This window comes from Magnolia sinica, chromosome 10, assembly GCF_029962835.1.
Source record: "Magnolia sinica isolate HGM2019 chromosome 10, MsV1, whole genome shotgun sequence".
Lineage (NCBI taxonomy): Eukaryota > Viridiplantae > Streptophyta > Magnoliopsida > Magnoliales > Magnoliaceae > Magnolia > Magnolia sinica.
The window spans coordinates 37,188,271-37,211,728 of NC_080582.1; the positions used below are offsets into that span (position 1 = coordinate 37,188,271).

Sequence of the window (23,458 nt, forward strand, 5' to 3'; positions counted from 1 at the left end):
ACACCCAGCCAGTAAGGGGCGTGGGGCGCGCTTTAAGGAGTGCAAATGCTCACTCAAGAGGGTAGTGTTCATTGACTTTTGGAATGACGGGAAGTTATGACTCATCCAATCAGCTCGCTACACAGGGTCAAAACCATGATTTAAGCAATAATATAACTGCCTAACAGCTTCATGGTGGGAAATAACAAGCTTTTGGTGGGAAACCTACCCCCAAAGCCTATAAATACGCCTTTGAAGTTCTCATTTGGAACACACACATTCGACTCTCTCTAGAGGAATTGCTGCTTGTGGTTCAAGAATTCCTACTTCTCCTCGCGAAGTGCGATTGAGATAAGTTCAATGTTTTAAGTAGCGTGTAGTGTGTAGCGTAGCATTCAGCCCTTTTAAAGCATGTAACATAAGCTACATAGTACTTCCATTTTTTAATTAACATAATGGAAAAACATGATAAATAATAAAAATAAATTTAAAAATAACAAAAATAAAAAAATAAAGAAAAATGCTTAGGAAAAAATCTTTCATTTTTCAAGTAAAAGTATGTTCAAAACAAGCTTACATGCAAGCCAAATCAATCACATCAACAAGTTCCTAAGAAAATTACCTTAGTAATGCTTAAATTAAAATATCAAACATCAATAAAACAACAAAAACATAGTTTCAAGTTCTACAATGTTGCATGGCATTGGCTTCCCAAAGAGGACAAAAATGAAAAAAAAAAAAAAAAAGAGTAAGTCAAAATAAACCCTAAATCAGTCATTTAATTAATCGACACAAAATAAAAATAATTAATTGAGACAAAGTAAGAAACATTCCTTTATTAATATTTAAAACAACAGACAAATGAAAATCTCGGGTCCACAACCGTACTGAAGTGAAATGGGGGTATCTTGATTTCTCCATTGTATGGGCTCCAATGCCGATGAAATTTTAGTAAGAGGATCCTCTCACAGGACCAAGCAAACCCCTGAAATCTCTTTTCAAATGGTAGTATGGATAGGGAGAATCAAACCAATGAAATTTTAACAGCTAGAGGAATATGTGTTGGAACAATGGGGCTTTGAAAACCATCTTTCGAAACCATTAGTTTTATAAAGGGGAGCATTTGTGATGAGGACATCCGAGCACCATACCAGAGGAGGGGGGTTGAGCCAGTCTTCATATGGTTAGACGGCCATTACATGGGACCCACTTGGCCCAATACACATTCCTAACCATGTTGAAGACCCCACGTGCATGTCCATGCATCTTTAAAGGCCCCACACTAGGAAGATGCACGTTGGTTGCATATAGGAACTAGATGGACACATCGAACCGTTGGATCAGTGGACACGATGATCGGACCATCAAATCATCATCATCAAACATCTTAATCGTGGACTCCCTTAGGCAATGAAATAGTTTAGTTGTTTAGATTGTTTACATGCTTCATTATTTTTGGTATACCTTATATTTGTGTTGAGATTAGGGAACAACTTTTAATTTATTAAGCGTCTTTATGTTGAGAATCTTATATGAGAGCGTCTTTTTGTAAAAGGTCTTTTCTGAGACTATAAAAGAGAAAGATGGGTGTGTGAAGCCCTAATGCCATTATTTAAAAAAAAAAAAAAAGCTTTGTGTTTTCTCATCTTCATGTAATTTGAGGGTGACTTCCATGTGAATTGGAAGGAAGATTGGTGCGAAGCCAATCTTCATCAACAGAAGTGTGAGGCTTCCTTCTATACCCCACACTCTCATCCCTTCATCAATCATCGGGGTATTCTTCAACTTCTTCGATCTTCTTCATCCCAAGCTATCAACATCCTTTCGATCCTCATCCCTTATACATCTATTGACGAGCCAAACCCTAGAAACCAAAACCTCACAGATCTAGCCCATACGTGTGACCGTACAGCCACACATGTGAACCCATAGGGTTGGCCGTACGACCCCACTCTTGTCCCTTTAGCTTTCCACTACCCTTGCATCAAAACCCTACGCTTTCTTCTCCAAACTCTAACCCTAAACCTATAAATCCCAAATCTTCCTATTTCCCCAAATTACCAAACCATAATTCTTCACATTCTTCAATTAAACCCAAATCCCTACATTCCCTCCATTCAAAACCCTAATTCCCTTATCCTAGTAACTAAACCCTTTTACCCAATTTACTCCATTAAACCTAATTCCAAGTTTTTCCCGATTTCCCTAAACCCTAATTTCACCTTAGGAAGTATTAGACATTCCCTTTTGAAATAGGCTTTATCCTATGTTATTTGGATGTTCCTACATCCATTAGATCCTAGTTTTCCTTATTTAATAGTCTTGTAGGATGATACTTGGTAACTTAGGCTTGAATTATGCATGATCTCCTTTTGGAATTTTGGCATTTGTGATGATTGTAGCAAGTTTTGTGATTTTTATTAATTAATTTAATTTTGTTAGTTGATCTCACACAATATTTGAGTTCAGGCATCGGTCCTACATCAATTTGTTATAAGCCTCACACCATTTAAACTTGTAATGAATCTCTAGTCGTACACTTGAATGCCCATATACAGATGGTTACAATTATGTAGTGGATGTAAATTATATGCCTCATCCACAATAGGACCCACAATTTGGATTATCTAGATTGATGTATTGTGGTGTCACAAGTGATGAGGATGAGTTACCACCATTTTCAAAAATGTGCTGAACTAGCAAGGAAGGAGGAAAAAAACTGTGTCCTCACGTATCATATGTACGTAGCATTTACAGGGCGTTAAAGGCCATTTTTTCTGTAATGATCGTTACAACCATTCCGGCCCCATACGCTCCATTACAAGACCATTACATAACCATTTTGGCATACCATGGCTACAATACAAAGCTAATTAAAACACTAGGCAAGGTAAGCATGGAAGGAATTAGTTACTTTTTAGTAAGCGCCTCACGAACCTTCTCTGAGGTTCTTCAAGGTGGACATATGCACCTGATTAGACTGGAGAAGAAAGGTATTGTACCTTTCCTTGCTCCTTCAGAGAGGTCCCACGCCCCTGAATGTGCAGTCCGATAGGCTTCGTGCTTTATCTCGAATTGCCCCCCGTGCCAAGGCATTGTAAGTCGCACACCCATTGCTCTAGGTCAAGTACTTCGGTTCACACCACACTTTGAGCTAGCTACGACTAGTCTTAGTGGCACCCCACACGCTATGGCATGAGGGGTCAAGCTCCACCTTTCCAAGTCGCACTCCCCCTTAGAGGAATCACACTCCCTACTTTATATGCAGTTTTGATGAATTTCTTTATCATCTCTGGCATTTGAGACCCCTGGCAATGCCAAAATGACATATGCTTGTGGTTGCCATAAGGCCACATGGCTATCTGAAGTTGATGCCTCTCAAGATACATGATGTGCATCATTTGCTAGTATCCAGACACCCAGCTAACTAAACGAGAGACCCAAACGCCTAAGCCATCGCTAGTAATTCAGCCTAATCGATGATTTGGACACTCTGAAGATGAAGATTCATAAATTAAAATGTTGAAACCTTTACACATCGTTTGCATCAGCTACTCTGTACCATATAATAGGTTAGTTCTCTCTGGTTTTTACCTTTTAATCAAGGATTTTTTTCCCCAAGGAATATAATCAAAGGCCTATGGCAGACCACAACCTAGAATGTGTTTTGCTTCCAAAATCAATAAAAGCCTCACGATACTCGATAGAGCATATTTGAGTGCATATACCTGTGATGGAGTTAATAATCAAACAAATATCAAAGATATCGAGAACAAGACAATTCTTGTAAACAACCTTCCAAGCACAAATCCAAGTTGATTTTCTGATACATTCGTCTTATGCCTTAACCTTTGCTCAATCACTCTCTAACAAAGTTTCATAGTATGACTCATAAGTTTAATCGTATGATAGTTAATGCAGTTGTGTATGTCAGGTTTATTCTTGTAAATAGGTACCATAATACTTTTCCGTCATTCATCTGGAATTTTCTTCGATCTCAAAATCTTGTTGAAAAACTTCGTCAACCAAAATAAACTAATATCTCCCACCCACTTCCAAAACCTTTGATGGTATACCATCTAGTCCTAGGCCCTTTCCTGCCTTCATCTTTCTCAAAGCTTGTTTCACTTCAAATAGCCTAATCCTACAAAAGTATCGATGGTCTCCGGCTTCATTTGAATTATGATTTCATCAATTCAAAAGCTCTTAAGAGTGATTGTCATTTAACAATGAAATAGCTTCTCCAGCTTTCCATGATCTCATCATCCTTAACCAATAACCTTTGGGCATAGCTCTTAATGCATAGGAGAGTATTTAAATTAATTCATCCCTTTCCCCTTCTTGTATATTAAAAAGCCTTGTGAATGAAAATAGTGAATTAAAATTTTACCATGTCATTGGAAGGAAGATAAGAGAAAACTACATACATCAGTTCATGCATTGATGTAAAGAAACAAAAATTATTGTGAAAACTTCCCTAGAAGCAATGTAACTTGGAAACTAACATGGGTCTTGGTGTTGGATATGTTTAATTAAATTCAATCAAGATGCCTCATTCGCCATCATGTCCATGTAAATATATCAAATATTGAAATAGTATATTTCATTAGGAATGTAAATACAATCCCAAAAAAAAAAAAAAGGAAATGAAACATCATCATCATCATCATCATTTAAGCCTTAACCCAATTAATTGAGGTCGACTGGATGAATCTTGTTCTGTCATTCCACTCTATCAAGGATCATCCCATAAAAAAGGAAACAATTAGCATTAAACCTAGATTTTAATATTTTGTATATTTAAAGAATACCATCATCATCATTATCATAGACCTGACCAGATATTTTAAAAAACATACACCAAAAGAATAATAAGAAGCTAAACATTGGGGTTATGCATTGAGTTGTGCCCATGAGTGTCGAAGACACGTTGTCATGTAGACATATGTCAACATGGCATGAAAACTAAAAAGTGTCATGCCCTTGTTACATACCTTAGATGCAATATAATCTCTAAAGGTGAAGAAACTTTGTCCAAGATAAAACAACATTGATTACATAACAAGAAATGGAAAAACGGTACACACCCCTTTAAAACGCCTCAAACGTTCACAACCCACATGTTGAAGAAGGGCATTTGAGTTCATTGCAAAAATATGAGTGACCCTCTTCGAAAGGCGATCCTCAACTGCAGCTCCCATTTGCATCAGCCTTTGCTTCCAAATCTATAGGAGTATAGGACCGCAACATAAAATGTTCATGAATGTACATGGTTGTAAACCAAGTTCTTAAAAACAATGAAAAGAACCTAAATCGAAAAGGGGAGTAAAAGAAGGGTATTTGGAACCATGACTTAACATTTGCAAGTGCAATCTGCCAAAATAGAGTGGCTTGTTCTAGGGTGGCAATGGTCCATGCTAGGATCAGGATGGGGTTGGCCCTCGCCCAGCCCCAATCCCTTGAGTCCTAGAGTGGGGCACAATAGGTAAGCCACAAACATGCATTGATTTGGACCACTGGCTGTCCATGTTAGAGATGTTAAAATACTCTAGCAAGCTACCATACTATGAGAAAGAGTGCACTATCCATTGTATACTTCATTGTCCTTATGTTCTACTCTTTCTTATAGGATAAGGATTTGTTATTTTTGGAATATGTACAGCTGTAAACTTATGGAATGAATTCTATTTATTGTCTCACCTCTCATCATGAGAAAGCAAGTTGTTCTACAAATTTCCTCCCTTTGTTCCTTCAGTCTCTTTCTCCTTCCTATTATTTTATATATAAGATCTAGGTCTTGCTACACTAAGATATAGGTTTAATCCATGGTATTTTCTCATAATTGCAGTAGTATTTTAACATCTCTATCAGTCCCGATTTCAATGGTGTAGCTGGCCTAATTAGCGGACCACCATGATTTCGTAACATGTGAATTTTATGTTGTGACCTACATTTTTCATGGCTAGGATGTTCTACAAAAAATAGGCATACACTACTTTAGGGCTAACAATCGGGCCAGGCCTGACTAGGACACTCATCATTGGCCCAAACCTAAGCCTAGCCAAGTTTAAGGGCCTAAGCCGTAGCCCCACAAGACCAAGCTGACTGAGTTGTGCCATGCAGAGTGAGCTGGGGCAGGCCAACTGAGCTCATCGCCACCCCTAGCTTCTCCCCAATGCTCTAAATCTGACAGCATATGCTTTTCCAAGGAAGATGGTTGTGACTTGTTATGATGAAACTGTGTAATTCCATGTGACTGACCTCTCATGGTTGTGTGGTCAATGAATTGAGATCACACATCTCGTGGGCCCTCCCATGTAAAGCCTATGCTAGAAACACCATAAAAAATTGAACAATCACAATTATCTTTCTATGACTTCAAACAAATGGTTAAAAGGCAATAGGGTCCAACATGCCCACTTTTAAGGGGCAAAAGTCTAATCAAATGACTAGGATTATCCAATTTATGTAGATGTAGTACCTTGGCCGTCCATATAAGGGTCCCACCAGATGCATGGTCAAGATTTTGGTTCACTTACCATGCGACTAATGCTTGTTGTATTGGCATTGATGCACATATTGCACCCCTTGGCATATTGAAACATATTAGTATAGCATGGGAAATGTCACATGTATTAGGGAATGTGTCACTCTATGAGGGAAACATTGAGAAAATGATGGAATTTTCAATGGAACTTCAAGAGAGGTTAAAAGAGACATGATTGCATGGTTAGAACTCAAAAGATCACAGAAAACAAGTATGCATAATAAGTTTCCTTCGCATAGGGTCTTAAACTATGCATTGTCTAAGAGAAGTGATATAATTATATCCAAAATGAGTCCATATAATTCATATACAAATATATATATATATATATATATATATATATATATATATATATATATATATATATATATATATATATATATATATATATATATATATATCACTTGCAATTTAAATTGGTGAAAATGGAAGAATTGGAGATTTCTCAAATTTTGAAAACCAGAGCTTCAAACCCTTGATTTTGCATGAAAATCATACATAATCATGGCTTACTAGTTTGTTTCTACCAATTATGAGCAAAATTGAAATAGGATAAAAGAAAATAACAAAAATCTTTCCGATAGGTTCTAGCTTGTTTCTGCTCTTTGACCTCAATTTCCACACCAAAAAACGAGATTTTTTTCGAGAACAACTCAAAAGATGTTGCCTAAACATAGTATAGAACATATCCCACAAAAAATCTCTTAGAGAAAATGGTACTTATTTGAGTCTTTTGGGTTTTTTAAATTTCTGAGGGGGGAGTTGTTATTGTATCATTGATACATATTACATGTATTGATGACACAACAGAACTTTATAAAGGAGGCTCGATGATATATTGCAATATATCGTGCAATATTGATGCATATCACACGATATCAGGGAATTTAATAGCTCCTTCGCGTTTCATAGTGGTGACGTGCAATACCAATACCATTGATACTGCAATCAATGCATGAAACCACATGCACTGATGCGAGTCCATAATATTCAAACAAGGCAGGTCAACCTGGGACTCACAAATCAACCTGACCAGATCACGAGCCTGCTCACTAAGACAGGAAAAACAGGCAGGCCCTCCATGTGTGACACAACCCTGATTTTCCAAGGCAGTTCAGGTCTCAGCATGATATTCAAAAATGGTTATGTAATGGCTGTAACAGTAATGGTGGGAACCATTATGCAATACGGAGATGTAATGCCCCATTCTAGGAAAAAAAAAAAAAAAATGGGCCCATAACAACCATTACGGAGCCAATACAATTTCTTCCTCTAAAAAGATAAAGAAATTTTTTTTTGAGGACCTATAACAGCCACCATTACTGTTATTGAATACCTTAGGTCTAGGTTGACTTGGCCATGTTTCAATGGTCAACAAAGTAAAGCAAGGGCATTTTGGCAATTTTTGGAAAAAGGTGGCCAAAAGTTACTTATATTTTCTATCCTGTAACCCAGAACTAAAGGTCCTAAACTCTTTCTTCTCCATCCACACTAAAAGAAAGAAGATCATGAGTTTTTTTTTTCCTGAAAATATTGTCTTTCTGATTTGGTTCCCATGATCATTGAAGAAAAAGAAGAAGATCATATAAGACTGAGGATTTTCTTTCAGAAAATATTCTTTTCAATTTTTATTCTTCTGATTATTTATATGATAATTGAAGAAGAAGAAGGATATTGTGAATTGTGAGAGCACAAAAAGGGATGGTCTTCTTGAGAAAAAAAATATATATCATATTTTTCTAGCTGTGATTATAGTGGGTTATGTAGTTTCAAGATGTAATTTTTATGGGGTTTTTTAATATTTTATTATTTATTTTACAATAAAAAATAATTATTAGAAAAGGAACATTTTCTTGACCAGCCTGATCAACCCAACCTGGTGACGGCAATTAAGACCCAAGCCGGATACTAAGCATGGATCATGATGAAGCAGCATAGTTCAAGCCCCGATTCCAAAGCCACCCCTTCTCAAAGAAATGGCAGTGATGAAAGTAGGAATTCACAAGGAGTAATAGAAACAATTAGAATGAAAATGTCTCAGAAAAGGCAGATAAATCTTCCATTTTAATCTCTAGAAGGGAACCAAAAACTGATAAGCAGCATAAAATGTTCCCACATCGGAATTCATGAACGCAGGAGTTCATCCCAAATAAATACAAAAGACTGTATCCTACAAATGTTTGACTTTTAACTGCATGCATTTTTCATCAGGAACAGCATTCCTACAGGAGAGGCCATCTTTCAATGACAAATATTGTTCTTCTACGCCCCACCGTGATTGGTTGGGCGAAGGATTTAAAATCAGGACGATGCCAGCCATTCGATCATGGGACATTTTCTTTGGCATCTGCAAGCCAATATTCAGGAAAGCTAGGAAAGACGCAGGAGGGGGGCTGTATGGAATGCTGACACCGGTGAATACAGGGCTAGCATAGTTTTCTACATTTCTTACAACTTGTAATGAGAAAAATCTTAAAATTAACCATTTGGGTATCTATCTTTGATTGTTTTTCTTTCGAAAAAAATAATAAAGAATGAAATTGAGAAGATATTGAGCCATAACAGACGATTACGACAAAAAAAAAAAAACAAAGAGAGTAAGGAAAAGGAAGCAAAAGCAAGAGAATAAAAAGAGAGAAAGACCTGTAACCTCCGTGACTGGACTCCATTATCTATTAAGTACACAACCATTCCACTGAACATTCCTTGCCTATCAGAACATGCTTCCTTCTTCTTCGCCTTTTTCGGCGCCATTTTCTTTCTTTTATTTTGTTCTTCGTTTTTTGAAAGAAAGAAACCAACGAGTCTACTGTGCGTGTGTATGCGTGTCGATAAGGGATCAACGACACGCGTGATGGGCGCGTGGAAAGTACGAGAGAAGAAGACAATTCTACTGGATACGTTGGGATTTTGCCTTTGATCTCGTTTCGTATACGAATGATCTGAACCGTTTATATCACAATTGCTGAGTTAAGCGTCCTGAGCAAACTCCGTGGGTCCACCGTGGATGTATCGAGTAACTGAGTGCCCTAATAGCTTACTGAGTGAACCCTGTAGGTCCCATCTTGAATGTATGTGTCTTATCCACACCGTCCATCCGTTTTTCCAGCTCATTTTAAGGCATGAACCCATAATGGAAGCATATCCAAAGCTCAGGCGGAGCACATCACAGGAAACAAAGGAGAGAATGACGTCCGTACACTTCAAATGAAGGGTTGAGATAAAAGTCTTAACATCAATGGACTCTCTACTTTGACACATAATGATTACGAAGCCATTATAAGACTTTGAAAGAGAGTTTAACAAAATAATGGTTTGGTTTTTATCTTCTTTCTTTACTTCCATACTCATCAATTTGCAAAGTATGTAATTAAATGCGCTGATTTGATCTTAAGATCCAACCCTTCTACCGTCTTTAGATTATAAAATTGCTTTTTTAGATACAGACGATTCAAAATCTTAAGATTGTGGAAGGTGAAGATGAGATGCATTCTAGTTCAAAAAGGGCTGCAACATCCACTCCTTGGTATTGAGAAGCATCTACCGTCCATGAGCGATAAAGAATGGGAAGAATTAGATCAGAGGGCGAAAACCACGGTCCAACAATGTTTGGCGGATGACGTGTTATACAATGTCCTTGATGAAAAAATCACCACAAGATTTTGTCGCCAAACATTGTTGGACCGTGGTTTTTGCCCTCTGATCTAATTCTTCCCATTCTTTATCGCTCATGGACGTTAGATGCACATCAACACCAAGGAGTGGATGTTGCAGCCCTTTCTAAACTAGAATGCATCTCATATTCACCTTTTATAGTTTTAAGTTATTTTTCTTGTTGAATTCTCCGTTTCATACTTCACGTTTGATCCATTACTCTTCATGTCTCAGATTTAAACTCGAATCCTCAACATTAGCTCTGTTACCTAATTTATACAAAATGATGATAACCCCAAGTGCAAGGTGGCAATGTAATTTTAACTCAGTGAGATCGAGATTGAATTAACAAACTTTTATTTATGTGTTCTCTAGAATACTTTAGAATTAGAACTAGAACTAAAACTAACTATGGAATTGGATTTTAAGAAGTAATTATTGACACTTAAAAGAAATCAATAAATCAAAATATTAGAGCACTAAGGATTCACTCATAACCATTCTTAATGTCTAATTCACTTGATTCAATTAGATAAGAATCGAAGTTCTATCCTATCCAGTTATATAATAGAGCGGTTAATTCATCATTCAAAAACTAAAACAGATTTGAACTTAAATTAATTCAGTTCGCACATAAGGCACTAAAGTATTGATCGTAGGGAATTCAAAGCATCTATCGTACCCTTAGTCTACGATAGATTAATGGATTTTACAAATTAAACCCTTGCAAAATATATAAACAATCAATTTTAGCCTTCCTAAGCATACAAAGTGCTCGAAGTTAACAGTAGATTAAAGTAAACTAAAATTGAAACTTTATTCAAACCAATATACATGAGTTATTCAACATTCAAACCAAACGTTTGAATCAAAGTAAACTAAGAAATTAAAAACCACTACAAGCTTCATCTCTTAGCCCTAACTAAGAGATTTAGCCAACCATAGACATGATTGAACTAAATTCAAACAAAAACATGAAAATAGAAACTTAGAACCGAAAGATTAGATTAAAAGAATGTCTATGTAGACACTCTGCTACTCCTTACTCTATCTTCTAAACCCTAACTCGTACTTAAAAAAGCTTAAAATACCCCTTTAAATAGACTTGATTCGCATCGACTTTGAAATGACTTCAAAAGTTTACACTTTGTTATGCTTTAGTCACACCAATTTTTGCTTTTAGTCGCACTAAACATACTTCGGTTGGACCGAATTTGTTTCTCGGATGCAACCAAATTTTCTTAAATTTCTTCTGAAGTCTCTATCTCCCTCAGGTCGGACTGAACTCTCCTTCGGTGGCATGAAGTAGCCTATAATAAGTAGAGTAGTTGGCCTAACCAAAGCGTCACGGTATAATCAAAAGGTTACCCTTGATTTTCATCTTAGGTAGGGGGCTTAGTCCACCCGCCTGCCAATCAAAGAGGTCGAGAGTAAGCATAAGCTCACCTGGAAGCTCGAAGAGCTTTCTCTGCCAGAGAGAGTGAAGAAGGGGAGAAGCGACTCATCGTAGAAGTTTCACTTCCGTGATTAAACCAAGCCAAAAAGATTGACTTAGCGCATGAGGCCAAGCATTCTAGGCTAGAAAGAGGTAAGAAAATGAAGGGATGCATTGCATCACAGGCCGATTAGAAGACTATGACTACAAGAAGCAAAGCTTCGTAGACTCGATGACGTCGCTTATAAAATGCCGACTACTAGGGGGTCTAGGGGAAAGTGAAGCTTAGTAAGTTTTATAAGGCCAACCACTACATAAGATAAGCCGCTGTAGGGTTTGAAAAGCTTTGATCTTCCCTTCATTTGCTTTATAGGAGCCATACAACACATAACTAGAAGTTAGAGAGCTTATACTACCTCCCTAGCCCTTCGCTCCGAGGGATCGTAGAACGAAAATGCCTTCTAAACAACTCAACAAAAGGGAAGGGGCCTATATATTTTCATGACCCCTACAGATTTAACCTTACCTGCACTCGGAGTCAATCCCCTAGTGGTCCTACCACCAGGCCAGAGAACAGGAGCTCGTGTGGAACCTTGGATTTCTGGCATAACAACGGTGGAAAGTGTGTGTGTGTGTGTGTGTGTGTGTGTGTGTGTATTACGGTCGCGTAAAATAGGGGCCTACGGTATGGGGAACTCGGCCAAAATATGGACACACGAAGGGCCCGACACACACAATCATATCTTATCTGAGTCCAAGTTTACCCCCTCGTTGCACTTCAAACAGTCATCTGTAACACCATAAGGAGCACCTCCCTTTCGAGTACCCAAATGGTATGGTACATAGGAGGTTGGTGTTTCTCATCGTGGTCTATAGCACAAAAAACCATTTGATACACACATGAAAGAAGAGAACCAATCCTTTTTTCCTTTCTTTTACTTTCTCAAGGGAGGAAAGAGAAGTAGGGTCTTATGGAGGGAGGGGGAACATTCGGGCACATTTATCAAAATCCTCCACCACATCCAGGAGCACAAGTGGAATGTTATGCAATGGTAGGGAGGTAGCAAGTGGAGCTTGAACAAAAAGCAACAAGTAGCTTCTTCAGAAGGCACGGGAGCCTCGGGGGGAGGGGGGGTCTAGGGGGACAAACCTAAATCGTAGGTCCAGTGCTACATGAGCATGGCTACTTCATTAAATGTGTAAGGGACAAACCTATGTGAGGGCGCAAAGCCCAAGTTAGGAGAGTGTGACCGAAAATCTCCCACATAAGGGAGGTGTAGTTGGCGTCCCACCCTGGTTGGGGGTGCAGACCACAGTGATGTGCTTGGACAACGATGCATAGTCCCCAGTAGGGTTCTATCCTCATAAATGGTAAGGACCAACCTAGTTGATCGTGTCTAATAGTGTGCAAACCATGGGATGTGCAAATAGCGTGGCGTGGCCCCATAGGGGCGCTATCCCCATGAAGGCAATGATTAGCCTAGTTGGTCGGGTTCGATGATGTGTGGACTATAAAGTGCACGATTCGCATCTTGACAACCTAGGCTCACATTGGAGACTAAATGTAATATCCTGAAAATTTCCCACACGAGTAGGTACATGAGTGCTCTCTCACGTGCGTAAACATGTGTAATCTAGCAATTAGAAAATCTTCTTTTAGAGCTGTTTAAAAAAAAATGTGAATGTACACCTCTATATTATAATTAAATTTAGATCTTCATATATCCTAATGTACTTGAAAGTTCATTAAGCCAACTGTTGAAATAACTCATCATTACTAGCTGAAGATATATGATCGTCCACTTCAATTTTGTACCACCCGATCATATTAAACTAACTTTGAGATCTTCAAATATGCTTGTACTCACATTTATGCGAGGGCATAATCCATTCATCTTACTCGTGACCCTTATATATGCTTAACCTACCGTTAAAATCATGATTTTAGCTCCCTGCTTTTGCATACATAGATATGTATGTACGTGCATCTACATGTCCTGAGCCTATATATCAATACTTCATTAACCAACAATATAAACCATCGAGAGAACTCTACTTAGATTGATTAAGTCATCCAACCATTCAATTTCATTATGAACCCCTACATTATCATTAAATAGATAAATAGTCCATCTTAGCTATTAATATTTGATCATCAATGAATCTAGACTTTACATTATGATCCTAAAATACTTAGGAATGTCGTACACCATTAAAGTTCATATCTAATGGTTAGAGACACACCATCGATCATCCTAAGTTTTCTATGGTGTACATATCCCTACCCGACATTGAACTCAAAAAGCCTATTTCTAGTGTAAGTGCTATGTTGTATGTCTAGCACCCTATATTGTCAAATTTTGTAGTAACAAACCACTTAGGTATGATGGACTTCTTCAAGTGATGGAAAGTTCACCTTCAAGTCCTACATCAACTTCAAGTGCTTCATCAAGCTCAAAGGTCAAGTTAAAGTTCATATTCAAGTTCAAAGACCAAGCTTAAGTACATGATCAAGTTCAAGACCAAGTTCGAGTGGTACTTCAAGTTCAAGATCAAGTTCAAGTACACTTTATGGTCAAGAAAATGTTCAAGTTTCAAGTATACAAGATCAAGCTTCAAGTACTTCAAGAAGAAAATCTACCGAATCTACCAAAGCGATAAGTTCAATGTTCAACATTTGAGGTATAAATGACCCTAGAAAGACCTTAGGATTAGGTCATTCATATTGCATATTTCAAATGGGTCATTGTGCTTTCTATAGGCTTTGCTTCGACTGGTCCTAGTGGAGACTGGCTCGACTCGAACTCCAACAACTATTTTAAGTCCCACTCGACCAATCAAGGGTTAGTTTTATCCGATCACACTAGAATTTTTGAAATTTGGTTGCTCCCAGGACCAGTTGAGGCTGACCTTAGACCAGTCGAGGGAACCGTTTTTCAGCGTATAAATAGAGGACTTTTCTTAGCGTTTTTCATTGATTCCAAGCCAATTCAAGCCACCACTCTACGAGATAAGTCCCTGTGATTGTTAAGCTATTATACGGTAATTTAAGATTCTTTTTTATAGTTTTTTGATTTCTAATTTCTTGATCTCTTGCTACTTCATTTTGATTTGATAAAAGGGAATTTTGTTCTACCCTTTTTAAGATCTAAGAAATTGAATCAAAGTAGCTCAAGGTTGATTTAATTTAAAAATCATTTAGACCTTGAACCCTTCCATTTGAGTGATTGAACATTGGACATCTTCATCATCAAGAAGCAATTCTTCCAGGCTACATTCAAAGAAACTCTACAGATAAGTATTTTCAATTACAGCTTTTGATTTTTGAGATTACTAGAAAATCTCTATTGTGGTTTTGACTAAGATAGCCAGAAAATCTCAGCGTGAGGTTTTTAATTGTGGTAGCCCATTGAATATGCAATTGTAAAGGTTTTAAGGTGAACCTTAGAAAACCTTTTTTCATAGTGAAAGCCAATATCACGTGGGTTGTGATTATTGCGAGTGGAGTAGGTATGGCTGTTTTAGAACAGTTGGTGTACACACCGAACCACTATAATTCTTGGAGTTTGGATGGTGATGATGTATATGGTTTGTATGTGGTGAATGGTTGTATTTATTTCATGTATTTGTGTTGAATATTGTAATAGCTAGATTTGTTTCTATTGCTTCTTGCATTGGTTTGAGTTTTTGATCCTTACTGCGTTCAAGAAATCAGGTTGTCCTACTATAAACCTTGGTTTTTTGTGTAAGGTTGTCCTTTGAACAACTATGTATCAACCTCTCAATACTATTGCATTTGAGGTTGTTATTTGTTTCAACTATTTGCATTTATTTTTTATTTAGCATAGTCCTATTCACACCCCTCCCCCTTCTCTAGGACTGAGAGCTTGCCCTTTTCATTTAGGACATCGATTACGATGAAATTTTAGAAATATCTTATACAATCCAATTGAACCATTGTAACGTCTCGGAAAAATCTGTACAAGGACTCGAGTACCACCTTAGGCAGAAATCTACTAGGACCAAAACCTTTAGAAATTAGGTTAATATTAGCAAGTGTTAAACTACAATACTTGTGAAATTAGCATTAATCACTTTAAATATGATTTACAAGACCCAAACCGTGCAGTATCATTGACGCTACATTACCCTAAAATCTAGAATCCATCCCTAAACCCGGTTGCTCTCGGGAGCACACCGAAACTCCGTATCGGACCTGGACCGCACGTCGAAAGTCTGATGACCGCAAAACTATATAGTTACGACCGCATTACTGGACTTGACAACTCCCTCGGAAATCAAGTCTTAATTGTGTCTATAAATGCACAACTTGAGCCCGGAGCAAAGTGTGTGAGAAACGTGAATATTTTTAGAAATGAAATTCGAATTTAAGTAATTTGAGTAGTGTCGCTTGCGGGCCAAATATAAGGATTCAGACCGTCAAAATCTGACCCAAATACACCCTCGCATCAGGGAAAATGTCCCATACATGGCCATGTACTTGTGGCCCTGATCGAGTGACCGTGACCGTTGAACTGAAACTGGTTTGCCACGATTGATCTGCAAACCCGATCAGAAAGAAAACTCAGCCTGACCTAGATCCAATGTCAGGGAGCTTAAGTCCAACCGCACATGGAAAAGGGGCCACCAAAAGTGCTCCGATGGGCTGAAACAGACGCCCTTTGGATATAACCTAAGTATATCTTGGCCCTAGGGCCAATCCCATCAGTTTTGGGCCTATATAAGGGCCTTAAACTCTCTCTCTCTCTCTCATATTTCATACGAATTCTAAAACCCTAAGAAAGAGAGTAGAGGAAAAGGAAAGGAAAGAGAGAGAAAGTGAGTGAGTTGGAGATTCCTCCTGAGATTCGATCTCATTGCTCCTCGGGTTTAACTACCGCTTCTACATCGCTATTCCGATGATTCCGACTCCGTACTTAGGTAAGAAAACCTAACCCTAACCTGTTATAAGATTTCAAACATTGTCAGTAATGGAATAGCTAACCTATTTCATACTGTAGGTTGCCAATCCGCCGTTGACAAAGGCTATGTCTAAAACGAATCTGTTACACGTTTACCGGTGTAAGGTGTGGACTATAAATGTTTAGGTTATGGTTTTCAAGGCTTTCAATGTCAGTTAATGATTTATGACTGACTTGAATTGCTATCACATACTTAAATATGATGTTTCCCGCACTTTACACACATATATAAACTATGCTGAATATAGTATATTCTTGTGTTTGTTGATATGATTGAGTGAGTATGGAATTTGGATTCACGCTTACCATGATTATCCATCGTGGATATATGGTTATTGTATATGTGACAACTCCGTGGTGAAAGGGTTTGTCCTAGCACCTGTTATAACCAACATACGTCATGTATGTTGAAGTGTGTGGACTAAGTGTTTGTTGAAATATCTGAATGAATATGGAATTATGATTAATACTTGTTATGATGGATGTTTGGTAATACATGATCATTGTATGTGTCGCAACTCCTATGTGAAAGGATTTGCTATAATATATGTTTTAAGTAAATTAATCTATGTATGTGATAATGTTTGAAATGATAGTGTTGAGATAGGATTCTCAATCCCCTTCTCTATAACTATAGTTTCCTTCATGTAACCTATCTTCCTACTATGTGATTTATGGAAGTAATGCCTAGGTAAGATAACATGTGCACTATGTGTTTCATGAAATGCTTAAATGCTTGAAATGGTTAAACTGTTGTGTAATGCTCCTATGCATAACATATGTGATATATAAACTGCAACTGAGTGTGATTGGGACTATGACTTAGTCCAGGCAATCGCTAACAGATCTCGATTTGGTGGATGAGGTTGTTTTCGCCCCACAGGACGTGTTCGATGAGTCCAAGCTGTACTTCGGTTGTCGATAGTGGTTAGGCCACACGGAGTGCTCGTGCACTCCATGTCGGTCAATTCAATGTGTGCTCGTACCGGTCGAGCTCGTCAAGTAACCCGATTGACTCGATGTATGTTCACCATGTATGGATGCTGCTGCTTGAATCTAAGGTACCAAACTCACCAGTGAAAACCCCTTTAACCTTGGTACCTCGATCCGCTAAGACTCATGAGCCAGGCATGGTGGTATGGGATACCGTGGTCGAGCTGTCAGCCTACACTGGGGTGATGAGCCTCCCCGTAGTGTCCAGTGAGCAACACAGCCTCGTGAGCCGAATACGGTGGTATGAGACACTGTATTCGAGCTGTCGGCCTACACTGATAAGGTGACGAGCCCTTTGTAGTGACCTCGAGCGTACGCTAAGACTGCGTAGAGGTGATGAGCCTTTCCGTAGCAACAAGAGTACAAACTAGGCCTACACTGATAAGGTAACGAGCCCTTTGTAGCGACCTAGAACTGTAACATCGTATGAGAATTGCTAGGATTGACAACCCTAGAATGGATTATCGTTTGAGAATTGATATAAGGGAGGTACCTTAGCTTCCCAATCCTACTATATGAAAAGGACTAATAAGAACTTGGTAATCACGTTCATGCACTGCACTGCATATGCCGTTTGGCGTTGGGTAAAGCACTGAAGAAGTGACTGACATGCGCGACCGTTAGATGAAGATTGCAGAGGGAGTGCAGGCAAGGGCATGCATCATTTATACATACCATTCTTGCATTAATAAGAGTACCTAGCGATGTTTGATTATATTGTTTTATCATTACTACTTAACTGAATTGAGAACATGTTAACCTTTGCTTTATTGTTCCACTGAGTTGATCACTCACTCCCACGTTACGAGACAGTGTTTTAAACACCAAATAAACTCTGTCTTAGTTACAGATGGAGACTCGACTGACGAGGCAGAGGTGGACTTCACAGACAGTGAAGATGCTTTCTCATATATGCAGTATTCAGGCGAGTTTACAAAGACTGTTCTGTTCGACGGGGCTTCATGGTTATACTTGTAGTGGACTATTACATTTTTTTTTGACATTTTGTATTTTGAAATAATACATGTAATTATTGACCTGGCAATGCATACATACTTTGGGGACCTATACTGATTTATAAAGTTATACATATTTGAGTCGGTCTTCCACTTGCGTATTACAACTATCCCTGGATTATGTTTTGCTGATTTGGCTTAATCTTATTCATGTTTTATGTGCTAATACAGACAACATTTAATCATAATTAAATATGTTGCATAAGTGATGCGTTGGAACTCGGGAGTTGGATTTCTACTTGACCCCCGATTTTCAGGGGCGTTACAAGTTGGTATCAGAGCATGATTTAGATTAAACCGGACCTGGGTTATGGTCACACGACATGCACTGACGCATTTAGACCTAGGTGGGTGTGAGAAAAATGTAGAGACATGCTTAGGTTTCCCAATTTCGCCAATCGGTGAAATTCACCAAAATCTACCTCCGAGATCGGGCCCGTACACACCTGTGATCACGTGAAACAACCCCGGATCACCCTAAGACCATCAATCGACAGGGTTAGACCGTGATTTACCCAATCCCAGCCTTCAACAATCGAGAAATGTGAAATTATATCAGAAAGTACTCGAAATAACCTGAAACGACTCAAGAGGGAGTCGGGGGCCAAATGGGACACTTTCAGGGGGACTCTGAGTAGGTCCTACATGTTTTTAGGGTTCATGGGGTAGGAGGACCTCGCCCCACCGGCGAGGCATCGCTGGATTGTCCAGAGACCGGCGAGGACCTCGCCGGCTGGGGGGCCTAGCCGGGCGGGCCGGTTCGGGCCGACGCCTCTAGGGCATTTATGGCCCACTGATGTAGGGTGGGTCGGTTTTAACCCCTCCTAACACGCCTCCCTTCATAACCTACCCCTTCAAGCTCTCCTTTTTCTTTAAAAACCTTTGTTTCTCTCTTAAATCTCCCCTCCATCCACCCATTTCATCATTTTCTTTCAACACACACCCCCCCACCATTTCCCATCAAAACCCTCTCCTATCTCTCTCTTTTCCTTCGATGTGAGTGCGTAAATCTCTCATTTGTGTCTCATATACCTTCAAGTTCAACAACCCATCCTATTTCCACCTATCATTCCACTCAAATGGCTCTATTCGAACTTGTGACGGCCATTTTCTTGATTTTCACGCTTCTTTCTCTCATGGGGAAGAAGAGGACTCCTACGGATGAGGCCGGGCCTAGTCACCCTACTCATTCAAGGAGGCCTAGAGGCGCCGCCACTGGTGCAACTACCGATTGGGAGATAAGGACCAAGCGGGAGCTTGATCCCCAGGCTCCCCTTGAAAGGATCGTCCTAATGGATATGTCTCATGGGAGATTTCAGGGTCGCAGGGTCCTCTTTGAAGCTCATACGGATGAGAGGCTCTTTGGGCAATATCTAGTGATGGACCGCCTGGTCGAGGCTGGGTGGGGTCCTGTATTCGAGGGTGAGTACCGTGCAAATGTGGGCATAGTCCGAGCCTTCTACGCCCACATTTAAGAGCCTACGTTGGAGCCCTTGCAGTTCAAGATCCCAGTAGGTAGAGATCGGGAGGCCACAATTGATGCTGGGTTGATAGCTCGGCTTATGAAGATGTCGCTTGGTGAAGTGCATGCAAGCGAGAAGAATTTGATGAGTGCACGTGAAAGGGATCGCCGTACGCGATTCCTTTGTGGACAATTGGTTCACTGGAATTCGAACAATAGCTTCCTAGTAACCAATATGACTGACGACTTCTGCCTGCTCCACCACATCTCACGTACAATGTCTACCCCAGGTGGAGCAACCACAGCGAGTGCACCTGTCTGATGGTAGATTTCTTGTACCAAGTGGGGTAGGGAGAGAAGTTGTGCATGCCTACGCATGTTCTGTGACAGATAGTTTTTACCGCATGCTCCACTAGAGCGTTTAATTCGCTCTCATTCGGCCGACTCATTTGCAAGATTGCACGTGAGTTTGGCTATAGACTTGGGGCGGAAGTGCCGGTGCCAACCCATTATATCAACGAAACTACTCTCAATCAGATGAAAATTGGGCCACGACAGCAGCAAGCTCGACTCGATGACAGTGAGGATGAGACGGCCAGTGAGGAGTATGAAAGCGAGGAGGAAAGCAGAGAAGAGATAGAAGAAGAACAGGAAGAAGAAGTGGAGGCTCAGGACACGGATGAGAGCTCCCTTCCTACGACAACGAAGCATGACCCTGATCGAGCTGCTAGGGAAGCCCATTTAGTTCGACTTGAGGAGGGCCAGGCTGCCCTGCGACAGGAGATCAATGATACCAGGGCCCTCGTAAAGCACAAGTTTAAGAAGGTGACTCACACCTTGAAAGTTATCCTGTGCTGCCTGCAGGATAAGGGCGCCCCTCCTCTGTCGCCAGACTTGGATGTCTAGTCATCTATGTCGTTGCCCAGTAGCTTATTTTGTTGCTGTCTTAGAGTGTGTGTGTTTTGATGTTGATGGGCCTAGTAGTATAGTAGGTAGGAGGTGTGTTTGTGTTTGGTAGTTTGTTTTACTGTTTACAGCCTTGGTTGTAATAGCTTATATGCGTTTCCTGTCATGATTCATGTAATGTGTATTTCATGTATTATGACAATTTTGGTAAATAAAATGCATGAAGTTTCTTTAAACTATGTGTAAATGTTGTGTGGTTGAGGTTGTGGGCATGCTGAATCTGACATGGGTTGCACCCTATGTTGTATATAGGGAATGCCACCTAAGGCCGCATGGAGTATGGCACGACTCACTCTTGGCGATTTGTTTGACGGGGCACCTCCCCTAAGTGATAGCCATACGGACCCCAGTCCTAGCACGTCTCCCTCTGACACCATGTCAGACTCTCAACCGGCCACTGGCCCCACCAATGGGCCTACACCTGTTATGCCACTGGTTCCAAAGCAGAACCGTGCGTCCTCTTCAACGCTATCTGTACCTCAGTCGGCTCCCCCTACTGATAGGTTGAAGTAGATGATGTTGTTGATGCAGCAACAACAGACACAGTAGCAACAACAGCAGGCACAACAGCAGCAACAATTTTTGACCACTATGGCGGGGATTTTTACCCAGAGCATGGGTGTGGCTCCGCCTGCTCCATTTACACCCCCTGTTGGGAATGCAAGTGGCAGAGGCCACTTTGAGCGATTCTATCTCTTACGGCCCCCTACCTTTGCGGGTACTCATAGACCCAAGGAGGCCGAGTATTGGCTTGACCGCATCTCTAAGATGCTAAAGCCGCTGCACTGCACAGAGCCCGAGTAGGTGGAGTTGGTCACCTTCATGTTCGAGAAGGAGGCCAACTTATGGTGGGATAGTGTCCTCCGTACTGTTGCGGTTGGACACATATGGACGTGGGCAGATTTTGAGACCCTCTTCCATAAGAAATACTATCTCATCACCTATTGCCACGAGAAGGAGAGTGAGTTCCTTCACCTCTGACAGGGAGGGATGACAGTGGCAGAGTATGAGAACAGATTTACGGAATTGGGCAGGTACGCCCCGTTGATTCTGGCAGATAAGCCGATGCGCATGTGGTGTTTTTCTGAGGGCCTACGACCAGATATTCGCTCGAAGATGTGCTGCGCTAGCATACCTAGCTATGCTGAACTATTGAGCATGTCCATGAGAGCTGAGCAGGACGGGGACAGGCAGTCCCATATGCGAGCACCGATGGCTCCTAAGCCGCGACCAGAGATTCTGAGCAGACCATTCTTCAGGAAGAGGCCATGGGCAGATTCACCGCTGAGGCTGATGGCTTCACCTGCCTCTGTGAGGTGACCTGATGTGTGGTGTGCCTACTGCAAGAGGCCAGACGACATGGAGGTGAACTGCTTCACCAGGATGAGGGATAGCAGCTTCTCACCGCCTCAGAGGGTCAACCGCTAGCTTCCCCAGATTATATCGGCACCACCTCTACGCTCGACACCCACTCATCCTTCATTCCGGCCACCCGTACCTCAATCTAGGCTTCCTCAATGGCCTATGGTACCTCAGCCCAACCGTTTTCAGCAGGCTCGAGTGCACTCACAGCTGAAGCATCAGAGGCAGCACCTACACCACCTATGGATTTTGATGTTACGACACATATCCAAGGTACTTCAGTCTTCTTATTAGTGGACACCGGGTCCACTTTCTCTATCATATCATGCGCAGCAGTCAAGCGGCTAGGGTTGGAAACTAGTCCTATGGGTGGGATGAGAATCCTTACTGCCACAAGGACTTTCTCGGATGCTACCAAGATCTGTAAGGGGTGTTCGATAGATGTAGGGAGCGAGACAGCGCTCCTCGACTTGATTGTTACCCCATTACATCATTATGATGTTATTCTCGGTATGGATTGACTCACAGAGATGAAGGCAAAGATCGACTGCAATACTAGAGTGGTGACAGCCTATGGATCAGAGAGCACAACCTTTACATTCCCAATGCAGGTCAGTTGGCCCTATCGCATTGATTGTTATGCTTCCATGCTGGAGGACGCTCATGGTCCAGCACTTGAGGACACTCCTGTGGTCCAAGAGTTCTTAGACGTGTTCAGGAAGATACCTGGACTACCCCCTCAGCGCGAAATCGATTTTACGATCGATCTAGTGCCTGGTACGACACCTATGTCTCTTCCGACCTATCGCATGGCTCCGTGTGAGATGGAGGAGCTGAGGAAATAGATCGATGATCTGTTGGATGCAAGCTTTATAGGACCCAGCATGTCCCCATAGGGAGCACCCATGTTGTTCGTAAAGAAGAAGGATAGATCTCTGCGTTATGTATTGATTATCGTAGATTGAACCAAGTTACGGTAAAGAACAAGTATCCTTTGCCCAGGATAGATGACCTGTTTGATCAGTTGAAGGGGGCAAAGTATTTCTTGAAGATTGACTTGCA

The 23,458-nt window shown here is 40.5% G+C and overlaps 1 protein-coding gene across 11 annotated transcripts in view; it reads right to left on the reverse strand.

Moving 5' to 3' along the window:
* The window catches only part of LOC131258310 (DNA polymerase lambda), a 77,015-nt gene extending 67,641 nt beyond the window's left edge, over window positions 1-9,374 (reverse strand). For 3 of the 11 annotated variants that reach the window (XR_009178058.1, XM_058259551.1, XM_058259547.1), the window contains exons 1-2: window positions 9,170-9,373; window positions 5,067-5,204 (exon numbers count right to left, since the gene is read on the reverse strand). Coding sequence is in view for 9 of the 11 variants with exons in the window: in XM_058259551.1 (XP_058115534.1) it covers window positions 5,067-5,204; window positions 9,170-9,280 (249 nt within the window). In the remaining 2 variants the exon portion in view is untranslated. Of the gene's footprint in view, window positions 1-5,066; window positions 5,205-9,169 lie in introns of all 11 variants that reach the window. The other 8 variants (XM_058259546.1, XM_058259545.1, XM_058259544.1 and 5 more) reach the window with 5 other exon arrangements.
* Between the last annotated feature and the right edge of the window lie 14,084 nt (window positions 9,375-23,458).